This window comes from Epinephelus fuscoguttatus, linkage group LG20 (genome assembly GCF_011397635.1).
Source record: "Epinephelus fuscoguttatus linkage group LG20, E.fuscoguttatus.final_Chr_v1".
NCBI classification, from domain to species: domain Eukaryota; kingdom Metazoa; phylum Chordata; class Actinopteri; order Perciformes; family Serranidae; genus Epinephelus; species Epinephelus fuscoguttatus.
In genome coordinates, this window is record NC_064771.1 from 15,394,491 (window position 1) to 15,407,958 (window position 13,468).

General features: G+C 41.8%; 1 protein-coding gene across 2 annotated transcripts; it reads right to left on the bottom strand.

Moving 5' to 3' along the window:
• Positions 1–1,170: 1,170 nt before the first annotated feature.
• LOC125880735 (WD repeat domain phosphoinositide-interacting protein 1-like) lies at positions 1,171–12,333 on the bottom strand. 2 transcript variants are annotated; one of them, XM_049563451.1, is made up of 12 exons: positions 11,907–12,333; positions 9,849–9,931; positions 8,707–8,873; positions 8,507–8,603; positions 6,935–7,032; positions 6,299–6,391; positions 6,138–6,208; positions 5,570–5,677; positions 5,047–5,211; positions 4,846–4,953; positions 4,584–4,723; positions 1,171–4,141 (listed from the first exon to the last, which is right to left on the bottom strand). In XM_049563451.1, exons 1-12 carry the CDS (start codon positions 11,990–11,992, stop codon positions 4,020–4,022), a joined length of 1,338 nt encoding a protein of 445 aa, XP_049419408.1. In that variant the 5' UTR covers positions 11,993–12,333; the 3' UTR covers positions 1,171–4,019. The 2 variants fall into 2 exon arrangements, with proteins under 2 accessions (XP_049419408.1, XP_049419407.1); XM_049563450.1 differs by having other exon boundaries at positions 8,707–8,876.
• Between the last annotated feature and the right edge of the window lie 1,135 nt (positions 12,334–13,468).

A 13,468-nucleotide genomic window follows, 5' to 3' on the forward strand; every position in this document is an offset into this window, starting at 1 on the left:
GCAACAGCTGGAAGGCAGAACTGGACAGTAGCCTGAAAAGTTCATTCATTTATTTTTGAAAGATTTATAGAATAATGGCTGACATTTTGCCAGACTTCGACTTTGTGGAGGAGGAATTTGATTTAGCAGAGTTTGATTGCCGCCCTTATTTATTTGAGCCAGAATACACTGACGAAGAGCTTTGTGAAATTGAAGAACGGAGGAGGAGAGAGAGACAGAGAGGAGCAACAGGTAGAGGACGAGAGAGGAGGAATGGCTGCTGCAAGGCTGCGTAGCTCTGGAGATTGGTGGTGTACCTGTGAATGCTGTGCCCCAGTGCCCACAGAAGAGGAATGCCTCTGTTGCAAGGAATGGGACCGGTTATTTTCAAGGTCTGGATGTGACCAAGGACGAGACATCTCCACCTGGAGTAGTATCCAGCTGGGCTTTATCTAGAGCTCGCGAGATATATTTCGGGCGCGCTTTGGAAAGCAGAGCTAAATGGTAAACAAACATGGCACCACACCGGTAAGGTAAGACAACACGTTTACATGTCGTTTTCTATATGTTCTCTGACACTCTAACGATATGAGGTGGTCTTTGTGGAAAAAAAGCTTGTTTAGTGGACTAACTTTGCACTTGAAGTATGCCCATTCACTTACGTTTTAACAGGTCTGATGCTACTATGCGCCCCGGCTGTATCTAGGCTAACGGCTAACATGCTAACTATTATTTTTATGTCACTAGTCACTTGAAACAAATTTAGGACGATAGGAGACGGGTTGAAATAAACTGAAATTTCCCTTTAATTCACCCAAAAATGAACAAAAGGGTGGGCCTATGCATGCTGAAATTACTACTTATTTAAAAGGCGTCTGGTGGGTTTGGCAAGAGGGATTTCAGGGTTGTTTCTGGTCAAACAAAACGGGTCTTACACTGTCAGTGGCAAAAACAATCACTTGTAAATCCTATTGTCAAATTTCTTTGTAGTTGTTTGATAGATTTCAGACAGAGGGTCTAGTCCAGGGCCCCCTGACCCACATTCAGTAATCCATCCAGCCTGTTAGTCATTTAAACACAAAAACATGGGACAATAAGATCTAGGTTGAAAAACACCAAAGTTAAATTACAGGATTCAAACATAAGCAACTGAAATTAAGCTCTTTAAAATCAAAACTACAATATGCAGAGTTTGAATCACTTCTCAGCTTTAATGAGTCTCTGGTGTAAATGTCCAGTACTGAACAACTCAATGCAGCGTAAGGGTGTCCTAACAGTGCCACCTTTTGGCAAATCAAATGGTATTACCATGTTACTTATTACAACAGTACTATATATAAATGTTATATATATATACATTATACACACAGTAAAAATCCTCAATATGTATTTACGCACGGTAAGTCTATGCGTTGATGTGTAATACTTAAAACATTTTTTTGCAAAAGAATAATTAATACATCAAAGTAAAAATGACTATGACTTGCATGTTAACATGAATTCAGCATCACGTAGTAAATAAAAGGTCTTCAGGATATCACTGAAATTCAATGACCTATAACGTTGTCGTACACAGCTTCACCATAAAAGCTTGTTCACAGTTAGCTGTTTACTGTTCCTCCTCCACAGAGCCGACTCCTCCACATGTATTATCAGGTTACATTTGTGACTTCCGCAGGTGTTTAGTCTCGTCTATCCCTACCATAATTAGTATGACAGCTGCATCTGCAAGTCATATAATACTCACTGCATGTATCATGATTTAAATAGTGTATCGCGCTTACAACATCTATTCCTTCTTGAGTGAACTCCTGCTCGTCTTTACTGAGGTGTGACACATTTAATGCCCATTGATTAGCTCCCAGATTCCTGAGGCCTGACTGACAGAAATGCCCTTATGATACATTTTCTTCAATCTTAAAAGAGATGATTAATTTTATATTAAATTTATATTATTGTCTGATTGAGCTTGGCTTGTTTAGAAGCTGTTAAAGTTACCTTTCAGGTGACATCTCAAGAGCATTTTTGTGAATCTGGCCCCTGGTTATTCTACATCAGCTGCAGGCCAGGTCCGCTTCTCATCTCCTCTACTACCTTGGCATATTCAAGTCTGCTCACCAATACGCTGCCAGATCAATCACATGTTCATCTGATTGCTACCATGATATTGTGCAACAATAACATCATTGTGTTGTCAGAGTTTCATGGTTTTAAAAAGACGTTTAACACTGTTGATAATGGCGTATTATGGGAGTTAAAGCCCCCCCTCCAGACACGTTTTAAAGTATGTTTAAAAAATTACACTATGATTAATATTTCGTTTAACATGTTTTTTCCACATAAAAAAAGGAGGGAAAAAACAGAAATGGTGACGGAGGCACATCTGCTCCTTCTCCAATCTGTATAAACTGGCACATTCAGTTTGCAATGGTTTTCAGGTTGAATGTTGTGCCACAGGCCTTAAGGTACGTTTTTTTCTGAGAAGTTACCCAGTCAGCAGCGACATGTATATAAACCCTACTGTATTAAAAAGGCAGTGCATTTGCATAACACATCGTACACAACAGGGTGTTCAACGCACCACTGTTTCCATCGAAATAAGCTTTTTACTATATGTTTTCGGGGCTGAACGCACCCTGGATATCTGCATATGTATAAAGAATCTGTGGGCAATGGTACAAGATTTTTGTATTGGATCCCACCAGCTAGCTTTTTCCTACTTTACCTGCATTTATATACAGATATCTCCTTATAAACATTAGCTGAAATGTTGTCTGGACCTGTCTCAAGTTGCTAATTGAACCGTAAGCAACACTTGGCCTGGATATCCGCTAGCCACACCGTATCTCCCGAAATATTGGCCATTACAAGCTGTTGCGAGACACTTGTCTTTAGGGCTTTTTGTCAGGGACAGATTTCTTGGTTAAGGTTAGGGAAAGAAATCGTCGTTTGGGTTAAAATAAATAGATGTATAACTTCTCCCATGAACCCGTTACAGCAGAGACTTTACCATTATCAAGCGATAGCTGATGGGGTCCAAGATTGCTGCTTGTGCTAAATTGACCAATGACAGAGCATCAAAAGCATCAAGATGGCTACCGTTAGGGTTAAATAAAACATCAAAGAGATTCAGCCATACGTGTTTAAGTCTCAGTCATATCCAGACTCAGACGAGGAGTCTGTTGTGCACCAAAATCTACGACTAGCAGATGTCTCAGAATGGTAAGTGTAGTTAGCATCTTTTATTGGTTCATGTTGTTTGTTAGCTTGTAGGCTAACTGGCAGTGGCTGACACAGCGTTAGTGGTTGCGAAACATACAATAAAATCTGTTACAATGTTAACAGTGTGTTCACATTGTTATTATGTAATTATACATCAGATGTCTCATCAAAGTTTGCATTAAGATATATTCCGTCTGGCTGAGATTTTATTTTACAGGTAATAAGTTCGCTCTTTCTTTGCCACTGTCTCATCCCCTCGTCGATATGTGTTTGCTGTATTAGTCAGAGATTGGCTTTTGTATTAGTGAAGTACCTAAGCTGGCTTGTGTACGTTTGAATTTTAGGGAAGTGCACAGATATCGCCCCCTTCAGTAGAGGAATGTGAAAACACCTCTCTAGTAACAAACTGGACAGATTCAAGTCAGTATCGTCAAGGTCAGACATTTTAGGGGACATAAACAGACGAAAACACATTTTTGAGTGGAGGGGATCTTTAACAGTGGGACTCTCAGACAGTCTTTGAGTGTGTCTAACATGATGTGAATGTTTTTAAATGATGAGTGGACCGTCCACTCTTTTTTTCTTTTTTTTTTTTTTTAATCTTTATTCCTTACAAAAAGTGAGAGGAACGCAGAATACAGGAACACCAGGAAGTAACATTCTGGTAAGATTTGACCCTAGGCCAGCAGGGGTACACATGGGAGGGGGGGTGGGGGGTGCCACAATGTTTCAACACGAGTATTTTTGTCCACCTTCCCTGCTTGAACCAGTCTGAGTGTTATGCAGGGACGGTTGTTTCACGGGAAGGGAGGGTTTGGTCAGTTACTCTGGTTGCCGACTGGAGGGAACTCGTTCTCGTCATCCAGGCAGACAGGGCCCTCAGCGAACTCGTGTTCTGGGATGACCTCACCCTTCTGGGCTCCACCATCCTCAGAGTAACCTGGGAAGAGAGGGAAAGAGGAGAGGATTTTGTAGCCGCTTACATGCTGACTTTTCTCTCCATATGCTTTGGAATGGATATACCATAGTGTACTGCTGTCAGAGCTGAAATGCCATCTTAGACTAGAGTTGCAAAACTCACTTTATAGGTGCTTTACAGTTTTAATAATCTTCAATTAAGTGTGAATGAAGACATTTTTTTAACATTGTCGTCAACTTCCAGCCCCTAAATCTACAATCCAACCTCAAGTGACAACTAGTTGCTATTACAAAAGCAGGTTTAAGAATTTGCCTAACAACAGTGGAAGCAGTGGTTAAAACATAACACATATAGATGATGTAGTGCACAGTAGGGTTTAAGGAGTAATTTAAGTATCCAGTAAGACAGGCCAGTGTTGAATCTTGGAGAGGTTTTTTTAAGTGTATGTTCAGGAATACTGTACCCATGAGAGTGGTAGAGGAGGGCGGGGTTGAAGGGAGAGCCACTGTGGCAGCGTACGATTGGCTGGCTGGTTGGGGAGAAACATCCTCTTGATTCTCCTCTTCCTTTTCTTCCACCTGCTCCTCGCTGGAGTCAAACAGCCTGTGCAGACAGAGCAGACAAAGACTCAACAACATTGCAGCACCCAAATCTTTCTGATAAAACAAGCAGAAAACAAATCTGTGCGTTCCAATAACCATACTACCACACTAAGACATACACACCTGTGTTTCTGGACCAGGACACACTCGCCTCCATCCTGTGGATCCACATTATAAATGTAGAGAAACCCGTCTGAGGACGCCACCAGCAGGCGAGGGAGCTTCTGAATCCTGACGAACAAAACACACAGGAGACATGAACAAACCTACACATAAATACACCTCTTGTATAAAACACCCCTCTCTTATCTAGCTCTGCCTTACGTAGCCAGGGCGCAGATGTTCTTCAGGCCGAACATGTTGAGCCGAACCGTGGCGAAGGCCCTGTCCTGATGCATCATGTCGGACACTTGAGCGGGCAGGTAGGTGCTGGCTGCTGTGAACATTTTGCCCACATATGCAGACCATGTGGGAGACTCTTCGTCTTGACTGCAAGGAAGTTAAAGTAAATAAAATAAACTAATCATTGCTGGAGACTTCTATAAAACTACATTATCTATAGTAAGCCTCTTAGTTGAATTTCACAGGCACACTCCTGGATGCTTTACATCAGAAATACAGCAGAGGGTGCTGCTCATTCCATGCACTGTCCTTTTCTGAACCATGCAAGGGTCAGGGAAGGACAATGCACTGGAAGCAGACCTCTAATACACAGAAATCACTATCACTATTGTAAAGTAATGTTCAAGAGGACAACATTTTACCAGAGTTTAAAAAAGGTCAGCAAATAACAGGGTTTATTTTGATCTGGATGAACTTAAGTATGTGTATGTTAGTGTGTGTTTACCTAGGGCTGTGCTGCTCCAGTTTAAAGATATGGACCGTCTCAGTGTTGCTGGAGGCACACAGGAACTGGGCATCTGCGCTGAAGGACAATGAACTGATGCTAACATATCTGACAGACACGGAGGAGAGAAGAGGACAGCACTCTTATGGTTAAATGAACATGTTTATTGAAAAAATACATGCACATAATTGATATTTTTTAAATAACTAGGCCGTATGTAAGCCAAATTTAACACCACTTTTAGATTAAACCTGATCACTGAGTGTATATGCATGTGAGTGTGTATATGTGTTTGTGTGCCTCTACAGTGTGCTCAGTCTCATGTTTCCACCATTAAACTGCTCAGATTGCTGTAGTCTTAATCACTGATACTCACTCATTGACACAGTGCAACCACAACCACTTCCACTGTCTTACTCAGCTAACTGCTGAGTAACAGAAGGGTCATTTAAACTGCTGACCATCCTGTCACAAGCCTTTTGTTTAATCTCCACCATGAATCATCTCCTCCACAATTTACTTGTTAATGCTTTTTTTTTTAAAACCACATGAAAATATAAGCGCTAACCTCTTCATCCCTCGGCGGAATTCAAACAGTCTCTGTCCTTCGGGAACACTGAAGACTCTGATGACAGTGCCCTGTAGAGGAGGAAGTGGTCACACAGAAGTTGGAGGGCAATAAAACAGAAAGAGGGGTAAAAAAAAAAAAAAAAAAGAAGGAATCCTTACCTTCTCTGAAGCGCTGGCCAGTTTGGACCCAGAGGCGTTGAAGGTGAGGGCCGCCAGGGGGCTGTCATGGGCTTGGATCAACGTCAAGGTGCTCTAAAGGGGGCAAATATATGTCTAATGACATCGGCAGCAAAACTGAGCTGCTTGCCCTCATGGGGTTTTCAAGAGATATGATAACAGCTCCATTTTTGCCCTCTGTTACCCCGCCACCACTGTCGCAAAGACAACTGGAACCGTTGTCCTTAGAGCCTAGCAGCTACCACAGTTTCCACAGTTACTTCTGTTGTTTCACCATCTACTATCTCCACTACTGAGGATAGTAACTGTAAAGAATTTACCGTACACTAATACTCTTTGGTAACTGGGGAAAGCTATAGATAGCTACTGGGAAAAGACAAAAGCTCTTCCAGTTTTGGATGCGCGATGGTTGACGCTCTTCCCTTGTGCTGTAAATTAAGGCTGTACTTTCCCAGGAGATCCTACCCAGTGGCAGACAGAATTGCGACGTGAAAATGAGGCTTACAGGTAACCAATCAAACTGCAAATGGCCTCATACTTCTATAGCCATGACTTAGAGCAATCAACACTTACTTCATAATAATAGTTAAAGCTGAAAACATTTGTATTTCCTCTCACCAGGTTGTTGGCATCGTAGACAGTGATCTCTCCAATGGTGGCACTGCCCGGGTACGCCAGGTATGAGTTACTGTGGTTGACGGAAAGAGCGCAGAGACCTACAAGGGAGTACAGAAGATGGTTTATAGGCAGTTTCCTCTCTCTTTTTTCTTCAACACACCTACTGGACTGATCTCCCGTTGCCTTACTGTAGAGCTACATATGCGTTGTCTGTCTGGATCTATTGTTACCCTGGAAATCCAGAGTTCTCTCTAAAGCACAATTTGAATTTGCTCAGCGAGTCACTCTGACAATCAGTAATGATGCTCATTACCCATGCCCTTGGAGCCGAGCTGCACCAATCACATCGGTGTATCTGATATAGGCGGGCCAGAGGCGAGCTAAACAGATGACGACAGCTCTGCGATGACGAAGTCCGGAATCAGTCAGTAAACACTGCAAGATGGCTACGGATGAACACCAGTTGTTTGAAACGGCTCTGGCTGTTACAGTGAATGAGTTAGACTTGGCTTTTTCTCTAAAAGAGAAACTGAAGACGGCGCTTGAATCTTTCCTTTGCAAGAAGGACGTTTTTGCTGTTTTACCGACCAGATACGGCAAGAGTCTAATCTACCAGTTAGCTCCGCTGGTAGCACTCTGGATACATCACCCCATGTATTGTTCTGATTGGTCGTAGTGTTATCCAATTGCAGTGATATTTTCAAATGCATGCTTGGTGCCGCCCCTCGAGTTGGGCCATTTGCATTACTCATAGCCAGACACTAAATCTTTCTAGATTTGGGTCTGGATTTCCAGGCTAATCCATTGTAAGTATTGTATTTCATTTTGAGCATCTACTTATAATGCAAGACTAAAGTGTTTCTGTAGGGAAGTAGCTTTAAAGCAGTGCTATGTACATCCTGGAAAACAAAATAACATATTCTTCATCTTTATAATGGACACTGAGCTTATAAGCAATAAAATGCACTCTTGCTCATTTCTTTACCGACGATGGTTTGGCTTCTATAGCCTTTCTTTTTTGGGTATGACCAGTAGCTTCTGTGGGCTAATAAAGGCATCTATCTTATCATGGCTGAAGTTAGCTGACTGTTTGGCCACCTGGTTAGTTTTACAAACTTGTTCTACAACCAACATTACTGAGTCAGTTTGTTGGCTTTATGTCTCCTCTCTGGTTGTACTATGTGCGATAGCATTCAGAACTACGATGATTAGTCAATTACTCGATTAGTTGATGAACAGAAAATTAATTGGCAACTGTTTTTATAATCGAATAACTGTTAAAGCAAATTTTTAAATAAAAAAACAAAACAAACGTTTGCATGATTGATTTTTTTAAAAGATGGCTTCTTTGCTTTTCTTAAAACATGCCATTTGAAGAAGTCGCCCTGGGCTTTGGGGCATAATGGGCAGAGAAACTGCTAATGAAAATAACCCTAACAGCTGTCATCATTGTCCTGTAAGTGTCACTTGTGGCCTCTATGTAGCAAAAGTTACACAACATGACTTTAAAGTGAAGTACTTCACAAGATTTAAGGTCTATTTCAAGATGTCTGTACAACAGCTTGAGCGTACCTGTGGGGTTGGTGGGTGTGTTGAGCAGGGTCTTAAGTAGCTTCATGTCTTTGATATTGTGGATGTAGATCGACTCCTCCAGGCACACCACCAGCCGCTGACGTAACAGTGACACAGTGACAAAGTGACAGCCACAGTTGAAGAGAGATCGCCATAACAAAAACATCACAGCTACAGAAAGATCTACTTCCTGTCCTTACCTGTCTGTTGAGCCTGACGGAGAGGATGTTGTTGGAGTAGCTGTAGTTACAGATCTCGGTGCCTTTCTTGAAATGGTAGACGTTCATTCGCCGTGGCATGGACAGACTGACCACCACCACCAGGCTGCTGGAGAACAGTCTCTCCACTATATATACGTCTGGACACTCTACTGGGAGAGGGGCAACAGGAAGACCTTGGATTGCAATACTTTAACTCAGAAAGCAATGTAAGCTCGTATCACTGGTGCAATAAAGGCAAATATTACATATTTTCTTGTCAAGACCTACACAATTTACTGCACCTCACTGCGCAGAAGGAAGTGTGCATCTACTGCTAGCTCACCTAGCACCACTGAGCTAGCTAATGTTACAGCTCCACAGACGAAGATGCCATAAATGTTTACATTTCTTGCTGTCACAAGCATGAGCCTGTCGTTCATGAGTTGATGCACGCTGTGCGGTGATACATATGATGGGTGTACTTCGGTAGCCTAAAAATAGCTCCTACATGAAACTGCTCACGACAAGGTTTGTGGATTATCTTGAGTAATTGGGTCATGACTTCTGGAAAGAGACATTGCTGTTGAGTTTTTGAATGTATTTTTGGTGCTTGGAGCACCACAAGCAGAGTGCCACCGAGTTCCATTATATTTGAAAGAAGGCAGACGTCTCAGAACTCAGCAACTCACACCAAAACAATCTAGACTGATAAACAGAACTACAGGTTAAAGAAAAGAATAATGTATTTTTGATGTTGGTGTAAACTGTCCCTTTAAGAGAAACTGTCAGTCCCCAGACACAGAGAGCTCAAACTTCCTCAAACCGCCTCCAAACTTTCTTTTTCGTTGTTGGTATTGAGGATTAGAAAATTGAGCGCTCCTGTGTTTACCCTCTGTGTGCAGCAGAGTAAACATGTTGTGGCCTGTCTGAGCCGTTGTACGACCAAGGTGAACCTGACCACAGCTCAAATAATACTGTGTGGACTTCCATCACTCTGCAGTGATGTCACCACAGGGAGGAGATGCTGCTGGTTCACAGTGTACTTTCTGTACATGCATGCTGTCATGTGACATGATATACACTTCCTGTAATTTTAACTCTTTAAGACTACTGCAAACAGTAAAGTACGGCGTCCATCTTACCTCCCTCGTGGATGCAGTCCAGTTTGTCCACAGCAGTGACTGAGAAGAGCCGGTAGCCGGTCTTGGTGCCCACTGACAGAGAACTACAATAGGAACACAAACAGCCTTACAGCCACAGACACCATTGTTATAAGAGGAAAAACACCCTAGTAACACTCGTCAGCAGATTGTGAGACGATGGGCTCCTGGGCACAGACATGCAAAAAGCCTAACTATCCTACCTAATTAGGAGCAAGACACACAGACTTTGTGGTATTTTTCCCTTTTTTTGTTGTTGTTTTGTGTCTCTTTTTAGTCGATGTGCATTTATTAGTGGTTTTGTTTCTCTTTTTAGTCATTTTGTGTCTCTTTGCAGTTCTTTAGCATCTCTTAGTGGTTGTTTTGCATCTCTTTGCGGTCTATTTGTGTCTCTTTGTAGTCGCTGTATGTCTCTTTGAGGTCATTTTGCCTCTCTTTGTGGTTGTTTTGTGTCTCTCTGTAGTCGTTTTATGTCTCTTTAAGGTCATTTTGTGTCTCTATGCAGTTCTTTAGCATTTCTTAGTAGTTGTTTTGCATCTCTTTGTGGTCTATTTGTGTCCCTTTGTAGGCGTTTCATGTCTCTTTGAGGTCATTTTGCCTCTCTTTGTGGTTGTTTTGCATGTCTTTGTGGTTGTTAAGCATCTCTTTGTGGTTGTTTTGTGTCTCTTTGTGGTCTTTTTGTGTCTCTTTTTTGTGATTTTGAGTCTCTTCCTGGCCACTAACTGTTAATTTTAGTGCCAATTTGCAGGTGAAGGCCAGGGGGCCCAATGATAACACATTACAGTTTTCAGTTACAATGATTAAAATAAGTGATTCGATGAGTTATATTTGCTGTCACACAAACGACACACACAATTTGTTGTCAACATTTTGATACACAAAGGCAACTACTTGCTTGCAGTAAAATAATCCCACAAAACATTTTCTATTTGTTTGGTATTACTAGTACAGATTAGTAAATGGATTTGGTTAAAAGGAATAGCTCACTATTGAAAAGAATGAGATTATCCAAGCACACACACGAGCAATCACTCGTATAGTTCTGCACAAAACAGGGTAAAATCTATGTGTATACCACTGTGTCTACGACTGTTAGTTTCCATCAAGGAAACAGTACAGGCTCAGTGTGATCACACGTTTTTACATCATACACTTGAATGAGCTCAGAGAACTTCTTTACAGTACTACTGATAACTGAACCATCACTGGCCACACTGTTCAGGTGGCATGAGACCAACATACAGTATGTTCATAACTGACAAGAGGCAGCCACTGGATCAGATTCAGGCGTTACCTCACCCAAGGATGGCAGCCTATATGACATGATGTCTTCCAGACTATCTTATCTTGTTTAGACAGCAGAGCCATAACGCAGCTGCCTTTTGAAATCTGTTAATTTCCTCTCGGGGAAGCTTGCCTTATCTTATCATGGCTGAAGTTAGCTGGCTGTTTGGCCACCTGGTTAGTTTTACAATCAGAGCCAAAGCAGATGTTTGTGTAAGGTGACACACCTGTGTTCTGCTGGATGTGTCTGTTATAGGTAATAACCCCTGAGCATGGGACGGTGGACACTTGGAGCACAGATGTTAGAGGAAAAAAGTGGCACTGACTGTAAAGCTACTTTCAACAATACTGCTATAACCTTAGAAAAATACCACATTTGCTCTTACAGTTATTTATTAGTGTGTAATATGGTATAATAGTCCGGTTTTCAATTAATTACGTAAAGCTGGGTCTTATTACACAACAGCGATAGGTTTGGTTAGTAAGTGTTTGGTTTAATGTGCAACAAGCCATGAAGATTAACACAGTGGCCTACTTCACTTTCAGCTGCTGGGGACTTATCTGTAAGTTTTAATGAGGGATACAGTAGTGTCATTTTGGACGCGCGCACACACACACACGCATCTGCCTAATTGTTCGCGCTATTATTATTAAGTGGCATGAAAATAAAACATATACTACTGTAAATAATTATGCAACAGTCAGGTGCATCAAGGAGATTGAGTTCAAGCTGGGCCCAGCCCGCAGGTCGCTTACGTGGTGTCCTGGTTAAACGAGGCACAGATGAAGGCTCGGTGCACGGCGGGGCCGTCCGGCACGTCCTGGGACTCCTGGGACTCCATCCGAGCCGCCGAATTCCTTCTCCTCTCGCTGGCCGAGGTCGGAGGCCTTGGGCTCGGGTCGATCCCCGCCGGAACCCGCTTCCCCTCCTCTGCCCCCCGACTCCAAGCGCCACGCTCGCACTCTTCGGGGAGAGGAATATCCGGGCAGGCTGGCTCAGATGGCACACATCACACAGCGCGTGCACTGTCCCAAAATCTGACCAGGGTCAAATAGAAACGATTTCACCTCCTTCACGAGCCGTTTCGCTTCAGTCAGTCGACAGACACTGTTGTTATTATGTTATTAACTTCCAGTATTCACACAGCAAAACAAAAACAGCTGATGGGTGGATGCGTCATTGTGAGGTGCGTCCTGATTGGCTGGCGGCAACGTGTCAAATCCTCCTTCCTGGTGTTCTATTGGTGGAGCTGTTTAGAGCTTCTAAGTGATTTGACATAAGAGCTGTCAATCAATTAAGAACCGCCTATTTAGGTGAAATATGGTTGATTGGCCAATTATACTTTCAGTCTTGTCACGAGGAATTGTTTTGATGATTTCATTGGATGAAAGATGTATCAAGCTTTTTGTCTGACTGTGCAGCGACACATCAACGAGCCAGGGAGAGATGTGCAGCAGCGGCATAAAGCTAACTTAGTCTTATTTGGCTTTTTAAAAAAATGTATTATAATAAAAAGTATAATTTATTTGTTTGTTTTAACTTTTATTTTTTTCATTTATTTATTGTGTTTACATAGCTTCAATGATTAAACCCAAATACAGGTGCTGAATATTGAAACATTCCCTAAAATGTAATGTATTTATTAGGCTACACACAACAAATAGGCTTGGGACAACATATGTAGGCCCTTGTCCCTTGTGAATTACTGAACAGGCCTACCGGTTACTGGCTGAGGGGCCCAGAGTGTCCCCTCTGGCCTTCACCTGCAAAATGTAACTCAAATTAACACATACCAAGACTCAGAATGAACACAAAGGGACAGAAAAAGATGCTAAAGAACTGCAAAGAGACACAAAATAACCAGAAAGGACACAAAATTACCTCAAAATGACACACAACAACTACGCATAGATGCAAAAGTACCAAAAGGATACACAAAGTTACCACCAAGGAAGAAAACTACAAAAAGATGCATAATAACTACAAAGACAAATCACAAAGTCTGTCTGTTTTGCTCCTATGTATGAGAGGTGATGCAGACTTTTGCATGTCTGAGCCCTGGGGCTCACTGTCTCATATTCCATATGTGCTGGTGGAACAGTTACTGTGCTTGATTCAATTTTGTGAGGTACTTGTATTTTATATATATATATATATATATATATATATATATATATATATATATATATATATAATAACAGTTATCAATATCTACATTATCATTATTCAAAAAACATGTTATGAAGACTCATAACACTTAACTGATTCATTTGTGATGCATCTCATCTTGTAAATACATTTTTTGTTGTTGGTAATT